This window comes from Mytilus trossulus, chromosome 14 (assembly GCF_036588685.1).
Source record: "Mytilus trossulus isolate FHL-02 chromosome 14, PNRI_Mtr1.1.1.hap1, whole genome shotgun sequence".
Lineage (NCBI taxonomy): Eukaryota > Metazoa > Mollusca > Bivalvia > Mytilida > Mytilidae > Mytilus > Mytilus trossulus.
Genome location: NC_086386.1, coordinates 46,323,048 through 46,342,729, shown reverse-complemented (window position 1 = coordinate 46,342,729; position 19,682 = coordinate 46,323,048). Strand labels below are relative to the sequence as shown.

At 32.3% G+C, this 19,682-nt stretch overlaps 1 protein-coding gene across 1 annotated transcript; it reads right to left on the bottom strand.

The window, feature by feature from the left end:
- Positions 1-275: 275 nt before the first annotated feature.
- LOC134695788 (uncharacterized) lies at positions 276-19,043 on the bottom strand. The gene is made up of 5 exons (XM_063557197.1): positions 18,920-19,043; positions 8,029-8,253; positions 6,146-6,363; positions 2,969-3,110; positions 276-2,535 (listed from the first exon to the last, which is right to left on the bottom strand). The coding sequence occupies exons 2-5, from the start codon at positions 8,243-8,245 to the stop codon at positions 425-427; spliced, it is 2,688 nt and encodes an 895-aa protein (XP_063413267.1). The 5' UTR covers positions 8,246-8,253; positions 18,920-19,043; the 3' UTR covers positions 276-424.
- Positions 19,044-19,682: the final 639 nt, after the last annotated feature.

The window sequence follows — 19,682 nt, the reverse complement described above, 5'->3', positions numbered from 1 at the left end:
AGTTATAAGCCAAAAACTGCATTTTACCCCTATGTTCTATTTTTAGCCATGGCGGCCATCTTGGTTGGTTTGACGGGTCACGCCACACATTTTTTAAACTAGATACCCCAAGGATGATTGTGGCCAAGTTTGGTAGAATTTGGCCCAGTAGTTTCAGAGGAGAAGATTTTTGTAAAAGTTTACGGACGACGGACGACGGACGCAGGACGACGGACGACGGACGCCAAGTGATGAGAAAAGCTCACTTGACCTTTCAGGTCAGGTGAGCTAAAAAATACTTTACAATAAAAACAAAAAAATATAAATATAATCTCTAACAGGATACTACTCAATTAAAATTTGATAATCAACAGAAATTTGATTTTTACAAATGTGATAATCAATAAAAATTCTATAAGTACTCTATTACTCCCAAAATATTAATTTACAATGTTTGTCTCAAAATTTCAGCAGTCTCTTCATATCCCCTCTGAGATGCAGCCATCATTGGAGATACCCCATGCTGATTACAATGAGAAGGATCAGCCTTGTGATTAAGTAACAATTTAACTATATCATTATGCCTCATGTCTGTTGCGGCATGCAACGGTGACAAAATAGTACAACTAGATTTTTTTGTGTTTGCCCCCTTTTTTAACAGAAGTTTTACAATATTTGTGTGACCCTCCCTTGAAGCTATATAAAGAGGAGACATTCCATCTAAAGTACATCTATTTGTTGTTTCATTTGATCCATATTCAAGCAAAATCTGAACAATTTCAAAATGTCCCCTTTTAGCAGCAATGAAAAGTGGAGATTCCACATCTGCAGTAATTTTGTTTGGATCAGCTCGGTGTTCTAACAAATATTTTACAACACCAAAATGCCCCTCTTCTGCTGCTTTATAGAGAGGCGTCACACCATGCACAGCTTCCAAATTAGGATTTGCCTTCTTCTTCAACAAAACTTTCACAATGTCTAGATGCCCATTTTGTGCAGCTATATGAATACTAGATTCGTTACTATCAGTACAAATATTTGGATCACATTCATAATCTAAAAATAAGTTAACAACATTTTTGTGACCTTTTTTAGATGCTACAAATAATGGTGACTCTCCCTCATTCAGGGAATCATGTCTAGCTAACTTATAATCACCTTGGTTTTTCAACAATAAGCTCACCATATCTTCTTGACCAGATGCTGATGCTCTATATAATGGTGTTCTACCTTCCTGATCACGTGGATTTACACTAAGTCCCATTCTTATTAACATGTTTGCTAGATCACAATAGCCTTGACCAGCTACATCTAACATAGGTGATTCAAAACTTTCTGATAATTCCTTTAAAGTTTCATCTAAAATGTCTATATTTTTCTCCAGGTATATTATCAAAATATCTCTAAAGGTTTTAAATTCTAATTGTCTATTTGAGAAAACATATTTTGAATCACCATTGTTGATGTCTTTGCATAAGCGACTTAAGTAATCAGATTCCTTATGAGATGGTACTTTGATAATACATTCACTCAAACTTTCTTCCAGTATTTCAAAATAAAACCTGTCCCGAATGATCTCAGCATGAGCTAATTCGAGAACAACATCAAACATATTTTGACCGTAAAATGATACAGTAATATCAAATATTTTGTCATGAATTATGCTATATTGACAACCAACCTTTTTCACATATGATGAGATTAAACTATCTAACTGAGATTCAACAACTTTTTCTGAAAAATTTGACTGCATAATACATTGTTGTGAAACTTCATGCAAAATATGTCTAAACTTTCCATTTCTATTCAACATATTATCACTTATACAATTATTGAACAAAACAAACAAAGCTAATGTTCCATATGTTGTCTGGTCATTCGCTTCCATTATCATTGACAAATCATCTTTGATAACCTCAACTGGATTCGAAAAGAATCGTTGTATTTCAACAGAAGGGTTCCTTGAATACAGTTGACACAGCAAGGGGAAAAAATGGAAACAGTCAGAGTCAGGTAATAATTTCAAATTCTCAACTTCTTTACTTGGCAGGTAAATATCAGCTATTGACCTCCTTTCTTCACTTGTCATAGCATATTCTGATGAAGTAAAATCACAAACATTGGTTTGAAGTATCTTAATATTCCTAACTTGTCTTTGCTTAAAGACTTGTGACCTTGATGACATTACAACTTTGACATGGGTCTTTGCTAAAATCTTCCTTATTTTCTTAGATAGAGTTGTCCAACCAGATACTAACTGCAAATCAACTGAAAACTTACCAAAAACATCATCATATACAAAAATCTGTTTCATACTTGGATCATACAATTCAACCAACTCTGAAGCAAAAGCAACAGGAACTATAGCATAATTATCTGCCTCATTAAGATTTAAAGCAATTTGGTGGATGGCTGTGGATTTACCACAACCTGAAGGTCCAATTACAGCTACAATTTTTTCTTCTTTAACTAATCTTGATAACTCTTTGATTGCTTTTGTTTCAATAACTTTGCCTTTTTCTGCCTTCCACTCTTCTATAATTTCTTTGTTAATGTCTGTAAATGAACAAATAATTCCAAAATGCAATGTATTCAATTCAACTTTGATCACTATTTTCAATATTAGATAAAACAGATTTATGCCAGTGTGAAAATGGTCTAACATTAATCAGGAAATTTTTATGGTTTTCACCAAGAGTGGTGTTTAAATTTTAATGTGTGAATTGTTTGCACTTTGGTAAATAAGATATTGTGAATTTGCCATAATAGCATTGATTGTTCGATTAATTAAATAAACTCATCATAGATACCAGGCACCAGACATATGTTTAAATTTCAAATGACTCATCAGTGACACTCAACTAAAAAAATAAAAATGCAAAATCAGTGTAGATGTTGTTTTGATAAGTGAGACCAAATAGTCCTTTGTTCTTTTCTTTTTGTCTTTTAAAATATCAGTTTAAAGTTGTATTAATATCATATTACTTACTACAAAGTCCTTCTGACATTGGCTCTTTCCTTTTACTGTTTTTCAATTCTAGTAGAAAGTCTTTGTCATTCTCATCTAACTTTGTCACCTTTGCTTCCTTACAAGTCTGTTTAAATTGGTTTCCACCTATTCTCTCAATCGTCTTAAAGGAATAAAAACAAAAGATTTGATATTTTTTTTAAACTCCCTTCACAAAATTCAACAAATTCGGACAGATGATTATTTTTTTTTTACCAAAGGTACATCTTCCCGCCTCGGTCGTCGAGGGACCCACAGTAGCCCGCATAAGTCTTGCATGTGGCTTCTTGATTAAAAATTCAGATGATTAATCTACTTGAAAATGAATCTATTACAATAACAGACATAACCACATCTTCCTATATCTATAAACTTGCCGACACAAGTCTGGATAGGCAATTTCCATGAATTTCATGCGGAATGTTCTATGACTTCACACAATTACATACAATCTACAAAGTATGAGATTTCCCTGTCAATACGACTCTGAAAAATTGCATTAACAAGGTGTGATAGTGTTACTATGAGTGTTTAAACATGAAGAATCATCAAAAAATCGTCAAATGACAAAAAACATGTCAAATTGAAATGAAGTTATAGCTTGGTCTTATTGGCATGGTTAACATGATAAATCAAAGTGATAGAAATCACTCATGGAAAGATTAGAAGATTAGTTTGAACAATTTCATATTAAGGTATGGTGGGGGGAATGAACATTAACAAAGCACTATTGCTGAAAATTGCATAACATTGAGGTCTTTAGAAGGAAAAGAGCTTTTCAGTATGAGGATAAAATGAGCTCAAATTAAATATTATGGGTCTCCTAAATGCACAATTTTATTTAAACTGCAGTTTATATCTTATCCAAATAATGTTGCCTGTTCTGAACATGTTGCAAAAAAACAAAAAAAATGCAAATCAAAAATTCTTCTACTAAGTACCAAGTATTCTTGTAAGACATAAAATCTACAGCTAAGAACTTTACAGTGTCAACAAAAATAATCTAAAAATGTCGTTTTGGGGCATTTTGTAAGTTAAAATCAGATTATTATTGGAAATTTATTAAGTAAGTTATAGGCCTTACTTGAATACCTTTTATATATTCATATTTCATTTTTTTTTTAAAAGATCTTGTTAATCAATTAATCATTTATCTTCCAGACATAATTTACAGAATCACTTTATGTAATATAGATATAAAGAAACAGGCAATACATAAATCTATCATCCTTATATATCAAACATCTAATATACAACTCGTCTAAACATCAACCCAACAATGTTAGATCTGTAAATTTGCTTTCGCAAATTTTTGGTTCTTCCCTCGCCGGGATTCGAACCCATGCTACTGTGATATCGTGACACCAAATCGCCTGCACTGCAGCCATCCCGCTAGACCACACGACCACCTGGGCTCTCAAAAAAAGAGCTTCCGGTGGGCATGTGTTACCTTTCCACGTCAGTTTTAATCTAGCGGTGTACTACAGTACATGATATATAAGGCATGAAGATGTTATTGTTACAGATCAGCTAAATTATCTATAGTAAAGGATCCTTTGTGTATTCAATTATAAGGTTGAATTGTATATTGATTGGTATGTATAATTATGTAAGACAGAGGTTGAAAGGTAATGTGGTCAATTTGATAGACAGCTTAGGATGTTGGGCATTGTAATTAAAGGTGTACCTTGTCTCTGATTGTTTGTTGATAATCACAGTTGTCAATCATACTAGTACTGTATCAATACCGAATTACCTAATCAAAATGTTTAGAAAAAAAGCCTGCACATCAACACACCTTAATGACATACATTCTTGAATTAACTGCTCTCAAATTATACCCATTTTGTTAGTTTATATGTGTACTATTTGCACATATAATAATACATGAGAACTATAGGGAACTATATTTCAGTGTGAATACATTTAGTAATAGTAGCTAACCTGTCATGTTGTTAAGGGAGGCCAGTGCCTAAGTAAAGATTTAGAACAAGTTCTAATCTTTCCAAAAACAATTTACCACAAATTAAGAGAGCTTTCTGTCAAATGGTCTCAGAGAATTAAATAACACTTATAAATTTGGTGTGTCAGGAAAGCTTCACTTAATTTACCTTAATATCCATCTCAAATTCTCAATTACTAAAATTTTAAAGGTGTTATTAAGTTAAAAAAGGGGGTCAAAGTCAGTAAGAGTCTCAGGACGTTAGTTTCTTTAAATTGTCAAATCAAAATGAGTGTAGTGATATCCTACTTAAAACTTTTACAAAATGGTCTCAGAGGAGCTAAATATGTTCACAGATATCATTGATATGATTGTTTCAAAATGTTTAATTTGATAACTCTCACAAAAAGGGTCAATCAGATCTTATGGTATGATCAAGATAATATCATTGCAAATTATCAAAACAACTATGAAAGCTTTCTATCAAATGATGCCTATGAATTGCGTTCAGAATTTATAAAGACTAATGGGTATTACAATGCTCCTTGCTGAGCCCTGAGTGGAGAACAAACACTGCATGTCACAGTGAGGCCTTCAAAATTGAGCAAAATGCTTTTAAAAAAATGCTTAGAAAAAGTGTTCCAATATGGTGATGTAGGGTTACATTTTTTTTAACTTGTACATGAAAATTTAACTTGATAAAAATAGTAAATTACTGATGGAGAAAGCGACTGTCCAAATACCATGGGGTCTATGCATAGCAAATAACAATCAGGAAAAGCAAACCCCTTCCATGTAGTTGCCCAGTAGTGTGACTCCTGTAAACAAATATCTTTTAAAAGTTTACAGATTATACCCCCACCTACACCAAAATTTGTCAGACTATAGATGTCATTTCAGATTTTTAGTATTTTAGTATTTGTCCATTATTTAAATGAATAGAAAGCATCATTTAAATTCAAAGAAGATGGAACTGAAAAAGGTTGCTAGAATACCAACAATAAAGTGATGACAACAGTGGCAGATCCAGAGGGAGGGTTCCTGGGGTTGGAACCTCACCACTTTTTGGAAAATCAATGCATTTGAATAGGGAGATATGGTTGGAACCCTTTTTTTAATTGGCTGAATCCACCTCTAGACAATCAAACTAACAGATAAGTAAACAGGACAAAAATATTGCAACTTCATTATTTTGAAATGAACTACATGTAATATACCTCACTTATTTCTTTCCACTTTATTTCAAAGATTTCATCAGACATTGTACAATCAGTGGGATGTGCAAACTGGTTCCTGAAATACTTTAATCTAGATAGGTTTGCTCCATCTGTTGTACTGTTGGGATCAGGATGTATATCTACTATAGGTATATCAGCAAGATTCCTTAATAAACAGATCATTAGTGAGCAGTCAAAGTTCTCAGATGATGCTGTACCTGAAAGAAACAAATGTATAAACATAAAAGAAAAATCTGGAAATATCCTGGGTACTATATATAGCTAGTACAATGTATATGAAACTGGTCAGCTGGTATGGCATAGAATTAAAGAAACAGTATTAAGGCTTTTTATAGAAATAAACTGTTGACCCAGAGAAAGAGTACCTGGCCAAAAGTATAGGTCATCTGCAAATAGAGGTTTTTAATCACCTTAATTGGCTATATAGTCCTTGCACAGTCAGTCATCACCTGCATATATTTGCTGTATACATGTATTTTATATAAACATATTTTTTCAAAAATGTTTTGAAGGCATTTATGGTTGGATTTTTATAAACACGGTAAAAGACAAAGAATTGTCTAAAGACTATTTGTTTTATTTGGAAAATGTTTTGGTTTCAGTAGTCTTTGTTTGCTCTTGGTGTGAACAAAGAAAACAAAATTTTACAATTTAATTTGGTTGAAATATATGACAATCTTTTGAACAGAAAATAATATTTGTGTTTATCTCATGAGACAAATATATTGACCCCAACAAAAATACAACCATTTGTCAGGGTCTTGAATAGTAATAAAACTGATATGCACTGATAGTTATGCAACTTAATATTATAATTGATATATCTAGCATGTCTAGTTCCTATACAATTGACTTCCCATAAGCAGAAAACTAAGCAATTGTCATCACTGCTGAAACACATCTGCCTTGCCTTCTGTGACTTTTTGTTTGAGTTTGAGCTTTCTAAAAAGCTGAGGACTGCTTGCTCTATCCTAATTTTAAGGTTATATGTGTGCATGATGTGCTTGTTGAATAAGTATTGGAAATGTGGTATTTTAAGATAATGATTGATATAAATTGGATTTTCTTTAAAGAGTGTGCATTATACTCCCATGATTTTATTAATTGTATAGGAACATTGTTTAGCAAAACAAATGGTGCATATTGCAGATTAACAAAGCAAATAAACTCGCATTAATAATTGATATTTCAATATTGAATTTCAGTGTGAAATATATGTCGTAAGGGGACAGTTAATGCCTGACCCGTGTTAAGAGGGAGCCATATCTTGCATGTAAAAGACACCCTTGTAGCTTTCGAAAAAGAGCAGACTAATGGCGCTATCAGACAGCCCTTGCACCCACAAGATGGAGAGGGATTAATATTAGTTTCAATAACTTGTTTCCAATCCACTATAAATAAATATTTAAAAAAAAACTAAAAAAAAAAAAGGCTCTGTGTTGAAGGCCGTACCTTGACCTATAATGGTTTACTTTTATACATTGTAATTTGAATGGAGAGTTGTCTCATTGGCACTCATACCTCATCTTCCTATATCTATGAATTAATGAGAGTTGATCGGAACTGTAATACACATAGTAAATTTTCCGGCATTTGATGTTTTATCCTGAGACCAGAAAAGTCTGTAATTTTTTTATCTCATTTAAGCCAATAGCTGTAACTTAGCCACACCATGAAACAACCAATCAGAATCTATTTGTGATAAGTAATATTTTCAAGATGTCATGTATGTCAACTGAAGCTAATAGCTCTGCACCGTGATGTGAAGCAATAAATGTTAAAACTCTGTTTAAAAGATTATTAAGTGACTGAAAAGCATATAGAGAAGTAAGGGAACACTAAAATATATGAATCTGCCATACCAGTTCTTGGAAATAAACGTTCCCATTGGGCTGCACTGATAACTCTATCCCTCTTCAGATTGCAAAGCTCAACTTTTTTCTGGTTTAAAGTCTTGTGTAATAGAATAGGAGAAAATTCTGTGTTAAATTTAATTCTAACTGCCTTGGGTGCTACCTTCATCATCAGATAATAGAACCTCAGATAGTTTGATTCTTCCTTAGGTATGGCTGCAGACATTCTTAAAGCTGAAATAAAATAATATTTATGGAAATTACAGGCCTTTAAATATGGATTAAAATCAAGAAAGGATAAACATTAATTAAGTCAATGAGACAGCATCTTTACATGAAAAGGTTAATCATATTACAGTAGACAATTAGATGTGACTTTAGGGTTCCAATTACAGAAAGTTATATCAAAATTGTAGGATTCTCATTCTGTTTTTCCAAGCATGCAGAAGATTGTTAAATAAACAATAAACAGCTGAGCCATGAGCGCATGATACGCCAGTCGTCTTCTGTGTAAAGTTTAAAGCAAGAATCAATAAAGGTTTTTGAGAAACAGTGCAACACATGTGAACACCCCCCCCCCCTACTTTTTTTTTAAAAAACCTCAATTACTCGAAAATAAAACTTTGAATCATCACCAAAAAGTATACAGGTCTTGAGATTAATAAAACTAAAAAGTGTGTGAAAAGTTTTATGCAATAATCATAAATCGTTTTTGAGACACTGTGTGACATGTAAAAAAAAACCTCACACCACTGTCATGACTGTTTTAGTTATAAAGTCCTGTAATTCAAAATGTTTAAAAATTATTTTCACCAAAAAGTATACAGATCTTTTGACCATCAAAAGATACAACTATATTAAGTTTCATGAAATATGGATAAGTGGTTCTCAAGTTAGGTTGCAACATGTGGATGCCAAACAGACAGACAGACGGATTTTTTGTACGGGTATGGATAGTAAACCCCATATTGACAGAAACAAGTGCCTGTGTTATTACCGTTAGTTTTAAACTAAACAAAAAGTATTTTTCTATTGAAAGCTGATAGTGAGTAATTCAGGTAATATCAATGAAGCGATCAGGTTACAAATGATGTTAATTAAAAACATTATAATGAAGACAAATCATAACATAGGGTTTATTTTACTGTTGAAACATGCAAAGATTTAAAAAAGGATATTTACTTTCAAGTATTTTAAATTTATGTATATATGTAAACAAGAGTGCACACGCTTAAATGTTTCGCCTTCTTTACTAATCATTGATATTATGTTGATAGACCTAAATATAAAGCTTTATTACAACTGTCACATAAACTCAACATTAACCAAGAAAACGAAACATTAATCAAGGAACCATGAAAACGAGGTCAAGGTCTGATGAACCATGCCATGCAGACATGTACAACTAACAATTCTTCATTACAACAAATATAGATGACTTATTGCTTATCAATTAAGAAAAATAGACCAAAACACAAACACTTAACACTTAGCAATGGACCGTTAAAATGAGGTCAAGGTTAAATAAAACCTGTTTAACAGCTATATAAATCATAAAATATTTCCATACACCAATTGGCAAATGAAGTTGACCTAATGCATAAAGTATTAGAAACAAGAATGTGTCCATAGTACATGGATGCCCCACTCGCACTATCATTTTCTATGTTCAGTAAACTGTGAAATTAGGGTCAAAACTTTAATTTTGTATTAAAATTAGAAAGATCATATCATATGAAACATGTGTACTAAGTTTCAAGTTGATTGGACTTTCATCAAAAACTACCTTGACCAAAAACTTGAACCTGAACTTCACACTATCATTTTCTATGTTCAGTGGACCATAAAATTGGGGTCAAAACTATAATTTGGCATTAAAATTCGAAAGATCATATCATGGGGAACATGTGTACTAAGTTTCAAGTTGATTGGACTTCAACTTCTTTAAAAACTACCTTGACCAAAAACTTTAACCTGAAGCGAACAGACGCAGGGACGCACAGACGGACAAACGGAGGCACAGACCAGAAAACATAATGCCCCTCTACTATCATAGTTGGGGCATAAAAAAGACCATAACATAAAAAATTTGTAAGGGTTCCGCGGAACCCAGTGTCTCGCCTATTTTTGCTGTAAATCGCAGGCTCAACAACAATGAGGAAAATCAAAGCCTGAAAGGCTGTAAAAGCAATTGCTGCCATGTTTATGTTTTGGGGACTTTTTTTTCATCCACATATATTTAAGAATTAAACATGACAGGAGTGTTGTCTAGTGAGAATTAAGAAGGTTTTAACTTTATATCAATTAAAGACTTTAGCAGAAAGTCATTTTTAATATGTTTTATATTTTACAAGGAGACAACACGTTTGCCAGGCTAAAGTTGGGGTCAAATATACATGTGCTGAAACATATAACTCCAAGAGAAATTATTATGGATTATCCCCTAGTAGTGTTTGTAACTGGGCAATGATTTCCTTTATTGATTTAATTTTCATAATTAATTTAAATTTAACACTTCAGTTAAAACATTTCAACTTTCCAGACGCAAATGTTGAAAAACGGGAAAGAAACAAAATATTTTACAAGACATATTAAACATGTAAAAAATAAATATATATTTCAGCTGACTAAAAATATTTTCATAATGTTACTTTGTCATCATTTCTTAAAAACTAAGTCCCAAACATTATTGCTCAGTTGATATGTGTCATCGTCATGCGGTACGAGATAACTATAATTCTCATGCAATCCCGAAAAGAGTGGCCATCACAGACAAACATGACATTAAATCGTCATTATACGAACAAGAACAAACAGCTCTAAGTTGCTTTGATATTTATCCAATTTTCAGGAAACATTGTGAAAATGATCTTCAATATTTCGAAAACATGTGAAATAAAATTGCAAACACGGTGGACCGTCGAGGGTCAACAAACGTAGTAGACTCGTCCATTGGAAAGACGAGGATAATGGTTTCATCATTTGTCATGCATACCCAGTTTTGAATATGATATCCAAAAGGATGTACTTTTTTTTAATCTATGAAACTAGAAAATTCCAAATTGTAAATATCTCTTCATCTGGACTTGGCATCTATCACGTTTGGACGGGTCCATTTCATTAGTAAGGTGATCGATAAATCTTACGGAGTTATGACAAAAAAGGAAAACAAACTTATTGTTATGTGTTTTTAACAAGGGTTTCGTTCCTCCAAATTATTTGCGCAAACAAATCAACAAAATAGGTCAGTTAACTTTGTCTATTTTTAGATTACAGGTAATCATTTGACACTACGTATAACCTGATAACCTGTGTAGTGATTTTGATTTTACGATAAATTTATGAATGAACGACAATTTTATGAATGAACAAGAGCACCTGACCTCTTTCTTAAAAAAACACCAATTAAACATATAAAACCGTATATTATAAAAGATAATTCAGTCAAATTTTCAATACTAAATCAACAACTGAAATGATTCCATATTTTGTTGAAACATCGTACGAATGGAAAACGGAATCGCAGGTATAAAAATGCATTTTTTTCACTCGGACGTCTATGTTTTTTGATAGTCAAACGGTTGTCCCCCTAAATACAAAAATACATCTACAAGAACGTATGCTGAAACTTCTTAAATCCACTAACTTTTTTCAAAAGTTTCAAGCTATGTATTGCATTAGAAAACATACATAGGTGTTTAAGAATGACAGACCAGGAGCCTGTTTAACAAAATACTATGGCTTGATCTGGGCGGAGTCTCTGATCTGGGTCACAAAGATGGCCATACGCGACAGCATGAAAGCAATTGCTTTAAAAATCAATAAAAATATTCCTCTTGTTACTATTTCATGATTGTAAGAAAATCTAAGTCCATTTAAAAGTAAATTACAGAAAAAAACGGAGTAATCTTTTTACAAACTTTACTTCTGGATAAATCTTATGATCATAAATAAGCTTCTGTCCAAGTTTGGTACAAACCCCGGATAGTTTAAGAAAGTTATTAAAATTTTAAAAACTTTAACCACAGAGGGAATGTAATGGTTCCCCGCAGAAAAATTAAGTCCATTTAGAAGTAAAATATGGAAAAAATGGATTTATTTATTTACAAAATTTACTTCTGGATACTATATTATGATCATAAACAAGCTTCTGTCCAAATTTGGTACAAACCCAGGATAGTTTAAGAAAGTTATTAAAATTCTAAAAACTTTAACCACAGAGTGAATGTAATGTTTCCCTGCAGAAAAATCTAAGTCCATTTATAAGTAAAATACGGAAAAAATGAAATTTTATTTTTACAAAATTTACTTCTGGATATTATCTTATGATCATAAACAAGCTTCTGTCCAAGTTTGGTACAAACCCAGGATAGTTGGAGAAAGTTATTAAAATTCTAAAAACTTTAACCACAGAGTGAATGTTTTGTTTCCCCGCAGAAAAAAACTAAGTACATTTATAGTAATATACGGAAAAAATGGAATTTTATTTTTAAAAAATTTACTTCTGGATACTATCTTATGATCATAAACAAGCTTCTGTCAAAGTTTGGTAGAAATACAGTATGATTTAAGAAAGTTATTAAAATTTCAAAAACTTTAACCACAGAGTGAATATTTGTTGACGCCGCCGACGACGCCGACGCCGACGGAATGTAGGATCGCTTAGTCTCGCTTTTTCGACTAAAGTCGAAGGCTCGACAAAAATTAACTTTGACCACTGAACCATGAAAATGAGGTCAAGGTCAGATGACACCTGTCAGCTAGACATGTACACCTTACAATCAATCCATGCACTAAATATAGTAGACCTATTGCATATAGTATAGGAAAAACAGACCAAAACTTAACTGTAACCACTGAACCATGAAAATGAGGTCAAGGTCAGATGACACCTGCCAGTTGGACATGTACACCTTACAGTCCTACCATACACCGAATATACTAGACCTACTGCTTTAAGTATCTGAGATATGGACTTGACCACTAAAACTTAACCTTGTTCACTGATCCATGAAATGAGGTCGATGAAAACTGTCTGACAGGCATGAGGACCTTGCAAGGTACGCACATACCAAATATAGTTATCCAACTACTTATAATAAGAGAGAATTTAACATTACAAAAAATCTAACTTTTTTTCCAAGTAGTCATTCATTCATTGAACCATGAAAATGAGGTCAAGGACATTGAACATGTGACTGACGGAAAGTTCGTAACATGAGGCATCTATATACAAAGTATGAAGCATCCAGGTTTTCTACCTTCTAAAATATAAAGCTTTTGCCGCTGCTGGATCACTATCCCTATGTCAAGCTTTCTACAACAAAAGTTGCAGGCTCGACAAAAATGTTATTGACTACATTATTGAAACTGGACAACTGAAATCGGGATAATAAGTTTGTAAATATCTATTTTAAACCAGATGCTCCGCAGGGCGTAGCTTTATACGACCGCAGAGGTTGAACCCTGAACGGTTGGGGCAAGTATGGACACAACATTCAAGCTGGATTCTGCTCTAAATTTGGATTGTGATTAAATAGTTGACACAGCATAGGTTTCTGACACAGAATGAATGTATTCAAATGAACATAAAATTTTTGTTTTCTCTTAGAGCAATTCACTATGCTGTTGAATATTAATCCTCTCAAAAAATGTTTGAAGAAATTTTCTTTTTATTTATGAAATTTCAAATGAGAAAAATTGAACCCAATTTTTTATTCACATCCCCCTTTCCCTTATTCCAAAACTAATTTCAATTAAAATATTCTAATGGAGTTTGCAACAATTACTACTCATTTAAATACACCATAAAATATTAAGATGTAAAAAAAACTGCTTATTATCACTGAATGGTAAAGATTATTTAAATTTATCAGTTGGTAGTAAAAAGTGAATATACATTGTATATTGAATATAACAAAGATTTAAGTTGATTCTGGACAAAGAAAGATAACTCCAATTAAAAAAAATTCATGGATATTTCTTGCTTACTATACTGGACAAAGAAAGATAACTCTTAATTAAAAAAAAATTTGCTATTTCACAATATTGTGAAATTAGATATTTCTTGCCATTGCACAATACTTTGCAATTGAAAAGACTTGCTATTGCACAATACTTAATATAATAATTTTAGATCCTGATTTGGACCAACTTGAAAACTGGGCCCATAATCAAAAATCTAAGTACATGTTTAGATTCAGCATATCAAAGAGGCCCAAGAATTTAATTTTTGTTAAAATCAAACTTAGTTTAATTTTGGACCCTTTGCACTTTAATTTAGACCAATTTTAAAACTGGACCAAAAATTAAGAATCTACATACACAGTTAGATTTGGCATATCAAAGGACCCCAATTATTCAATTTTTGATGAAATCAAACAATGTTTAATTTTGGACCTCAATTTGGGCCAACTTGAAAACTGGGCCAATAATCAAAAATCTAAGTACATTTTTAGATTCAGCATATCAAAGAACCCCAAGGTTTCAATTTTTGTTAAAATCAAACTAAGTTTAATTTTGGACCCTTTGGACCTTAATGTAGACCAATTTGAAAACGGGACCAAAAATTAAGAATCTACATACACAGTTAAATTCGGCATATTAAAGAACTCCAATTATTCAATTTTGATGAAATCAAACAAAGTTTATTTTTGGACCCTTTGGGCCCCTTTTTCCTTAACTGTTGGGACCAAAACTCCCAAAATCAATACCAACCTTCCTTTTATAGTCATAAACCTTGTGTTTAAATTTCATAGATTTCTATTTACTTATACTAACGCTATGGTGCGAAAACCAAGAAAAATGCTTATTTGGGTCCCTTTTTGGCCCCTAATTCCTAAACTGTTGGGACCGAAACTCCCAAAATCAATACCAACCTTCCTTTTGTGGTCATAAACATTATGTTTAAATTTCATTGATTTCTATTTACTTTAACTAAAGTTATTGTGCGAAAACCAAGAATAATGCTTATTTGGGCCCTTTTTGGCCCCTAATTCCTAAACTGTTGAAACCAAAACTCCCAAAATCAATCCCAACCTTTCTTTTGTGGTCATAAACCTTGTGTCAAAATTTCATAGATTTCTATTAACTTAAACTTAAGTTATAGTGCGAAAACCAAGAAAATGCTTATTTGGGCCCTTTTTGGCCCCTAATTCCTAAAATGTTGGGACCAAAACTCCCAAAATCAATACCAGTCTTCCTTTTATGGTCATAAACCTTGTGTTAAAATTTCATAGAATTCTATTCACTTTTACTAAAGTTAGAGTGCGAAAACTAAAAGTATTCGGACGACGACGACGACGACGACGCCAACGTGATAGCAATATACGACGAAATTTTTTTCAAAATTTGCGGTCGTATAAAAAGTGTTGAATACAAGAATGAATTTATAACATGTAACCTTATAGCAAATATATAAACAAACAGACAAAATGAGCTTGACGCTATCTATCTTACTGCACTTTTATACGAAATAGTTTATGGTTTGTGAATATTTTAATTGACTGCAGGTATACCTGCATAACTTGGATTATTCGTATTTAATAAAAGGGGGTCCAAATACGAATATAGTCCCCTTTAATTATAGTCATGTGATAGTGTATTTTTTCTTTATTTTTTTCTTTCCCTTTCTCATTCATTTCTTAGCTTTTCTGGGTTGGAAATGAAAGAAGAGAGCTGATATAATTTGTTGGATGTTTTATTTTAACTGATTTTAATAAGGAAAGAGTGATTAGGCCAGGTGGAAAAAGGTAATATTTCTTGACTTGCCTATAGGGGTATGGATGTGTATTGGTCAAATTTGTATGATGTATTAAACATGCAATTTATCTGAAAATTGCATATATTTTTGGACTTGTAATGTACATTATACACAAAAAAAATTGTACAAAAAGAATAGGCAAATTTTTTTTAATGCAACATAAACATGATAAAGAAATGATAGAGGAATTAATTGTGGTCTGGAGCCAACTGTCTGTAAAATTGTACAAAAAATTGGAAGCGATCCACCCTTTTCCCCCAATTTTAAATGTGCTAGCTGTCATCTTAAACTATTAAGATCGAAATAAACAGAAATATAAAAAGTAGACTAAAATCAAGATTAAACGAATTACTCTATTCGCCAGCTTACATCACTGGAATGTTACACAAGTGGACTCTTGGGGTTACTTCGCACATACATGTATGTATGACAACAACTTGTCAGTTCGTAATTTTCCTTGAACACTAAAATGGTTTGAAAGATCAAATGCCGAAAGCATTCCATATCCTAAACTGATTAATGAGTAATCAAAAGATTGGTGGTAATGCAGATGAAATCTTTGAACTGACTTTGTTCTTATTCCTTTTAACATTGTTTCCATGATACCATTCACTCATTTACATTATTGTTAAAATTGTTGTATAGATTATATCTATTGTTCATATCAATCAATACAATTCACTTTTCTGCTATTACATGGTTGATTGATTTTTGGTGTTTTAATGCCACTTTTAAGCACTGCATTTAGGCTATTAAGTGGGGCTCAGTTTTTATTGGTGGAGAAAGCCAGAGCGCACAGAGAAAACCATCAACCTTCGATAGGAAAACTGACGATCCTAGTCAATTAAGATTGGAGTCGAGTGCACCCGTCCACACAAGTCATTTTCAAACTGACAACCTCAGTATTGACTGTCTAGTGATTACAGTAGTAACTAATTAAACCACTAGGCCACTGATGCTCCAATTCCATGGTTGAAAGATAGGTTTTGTTATGACATGTAATTTGAGTTTGAGTAATTTTCCATGGCAGCTTGGAGATTGTATTAAAATGGTTTATTTTCTTATTTGACTAACAAAAAGAAAACTTGCAAACTAAATTAGTCTGATGAAAATCCTAACTAGATAGTAGGAAGAAATCAAGTAAGGTTTAGTGAAATGAAAATTGTTCAGAAAACAGCAAGATTATAATCAGGTTTTTTTTTAATAAATCAAAGTGCTGGATAGCACCTCTGGAAACTTTGCAAGTGTAGATGTGTATTATATAAAATAGGTTTAGTTTAAACTTGTATTATTTCAAATATGTTCAAAAATGTAGTTTATCACAGCTTTGAGGTTTTCACCTAAACCATTTTAATTATAAAAAAATCACATTTTTCATGTTTGTCATGTAATATATGATATTTTCTATTGTAACCTTCAAATGCCATGACTTTAAATCTAATATAATCAAAATATATACAGAAAGCTCTATTAATTTTTTATGTGCCCATGTTTTAAAAGGACCTGTGATTTAATTATTTTTTTTATTAGTTTCTGTCCTTCATATTTGTTTTTAGTAAATTGTTATGTTACTAATTAACCGGTTAGTTTTCTTGTTTGAATTGTTCCACATGTTTCATATATCAGGGCCTTTTATAGCTTACTATATGGTATCACTAGGAGTTTTTCTCATTGTTGAAGACCATATGCTAACCTATAGTTGTTAATATATCTTCCTCCTCTCTTTTGGATAACATTTGTTCATTTGCCAAAAATACCACCTTTTTTTTTAATATAGAAGACAGTAAACTTATTTCAACACTAACGTAACTTAGTAAATTATTTTTTCAAGCCCAACTAATCAAAAGCTTCAGAAGCTTAATCATTTGTAAAAATCATCATCGATAAAATTGAGAATGGAAACAGGAAATGTGTCAAAGAGACAACAACACGACCAAATAAAAAAACAACAGCAGAAGGTCACCAACAGGTCTTCAATGTAGCGAAAAATTCCCGCACCCGGAGGCGTCCTTCAGCTGGCCCCTAAACAAATATATACTAGTTCAGTGATAATAAACGCCATACTAATTTCCAAATTGTACACAAGAAACTAAAATTAAAATATAATACAAGACTAACAAAGGCCACAGACTCCTGACTTGTGACAGGCGCAAAAAAACGACGGGGTTAAACATGTTTGTGAGATCTCAATGTTGAGATATGGCACAGAAGTTGTTATGAAATTGTAAAGCACAGAAAAGTATACAGCAAGACTCTTGGTAACGGTTAAATGATTTTACCGCTGGCAGTATAGAAGAATAGAATAGAATATCTTTTATTTCCATAAGAGGTACCCTCAAGGGGCATAGTGCATATACATATATTATGTACATATGACAATATAAAGTTACAATTTCAAATACAATAAAGCAGAACAACAAAACAGTATGCTAAAGTTAGACATTATAAATATTGCTTACAGTATGACTGTATCCCAGTGTTATGAAGTATAGGACTTCAGATGACTTGAGTGTCTTTTTCCACCAAAAACTCAATTTTTGTATGCACTGCAGGAGAGTGGAACTATCTTGAGGACTCAGAAGTGTGCTTCAATACAACAGAGGAGTTTAAAACTGCACTCCTCAACAAGTGCCACTAACTTAACCCTCTTGCTATCAGTCATTTTTGAGGGTTGCATTTCATATGCCAGAAAATATGATCACTCAATGTTTGTGGCGTGACATGCCAAACAATGACGTCATTCAATATATAATGATGCCGTAATGACCATTACATTAAATGCTACTGTAGAAAATGACTACCCTTTTTAATTATCCGTTTTTGTTTTTTTAAAGAGGTACAGCAAATTACAACGAGAAGCTAGTAAAAAATTAAAACATGGACATATGTGTCCCTCCTGAAGTCAGTGAGGATACATGTGTCCCTCCAACAGCAAGATGGCTAATGGGTGCAGACTAACCTGTCACACAATTGCCGAAAGGAATCTGTGACATACAGAAGTGGAAAATACAGACACAGGTCAAATGTCAAAATAATTATGAATTTAGGTAGACCGCAGTTGATTCAAGATGACTGATGTAAACAGGTAAGATATAGTATTGGCAGCCCTCTCTATGATTTCCCCTGGTATTGGACTACCTTTATAAATTTTGCAGTATGACAACAAATGTTACTAGAAAATAGCATCAGTGGATGATGACAATGTTGCTCCAGTGATAATCCAATGTCTGTGTTTACGTCTCATAAGTGCAAACCAAATACAAATGGGCGGGGACATGATTTAACCTGGTCCTTTCAGTAATTAAGTGCTAAGGTAAACTGTTATAATACAAAGGAACCAGTTACATTAGGATCTACCTAAAATAATAAAACCATTCCGTAGTTGGGACCAATATTAATAAATGCTTATAGTATACTAATAGTATAGTAAATAGATTATTTCACAGTTTTGAGTTGATGTTAAAAAAAGAATAAAAGGGAGAAGATACAAAAAATAAATTTATCATCAATTACGACAGTCATTATGAGAATGTTAGAACAATCACTACAGTTCAAATAGAGACCGCATAACACATTACATGAGGGTTTGGATGGGTTAAATCAGAGACATATATACACATGTGTATATATGTCTCTGGTTAAATGATTAGAGAATAATGTCCATAAAAAATGAAGATTAGAGAATAATGGGCAAAACAAATAAAGATTAGAGAAATGCGTGGTGTAAAAATATAATGGATATTGAATGATTAAGAAAAGAAAACGCTAAAAATTAACTGTTAACAGAATTTTCCCTTCTTAAAATTTTAAGAAAATTATCATCAAAATTATCATTGTAAAAATATGATAAAAGTGAAAACAAACTTGGTAAACATTTTTGGTTTCGTGATAACAGACTATA

Bases quoted from the DNA above. Each gene is read 5' to 3' on its own strand.
- LOC134695788 (XM_063557197.1), bottom strand. From the start codon at position 8,245: ATGTCTGCAGCCATACCTAAGGAAGAATCAAACTATCTGAGGTTCTAT. The intron at 6,364-8,028 runs GTATGGCAGATT...TGTTTCTTTCAG, and splicing joins ACGTTTATTTCCAAGAACTG to GTACAGCATCATCTGAGAAC. The intron at 2,536-2,968 runs GTAAGTAATATG...GTTCATTTACAG, and splicing joins AATGTCAGAAGGACTTTGTA to ACATTAACAAAGAAATTATA.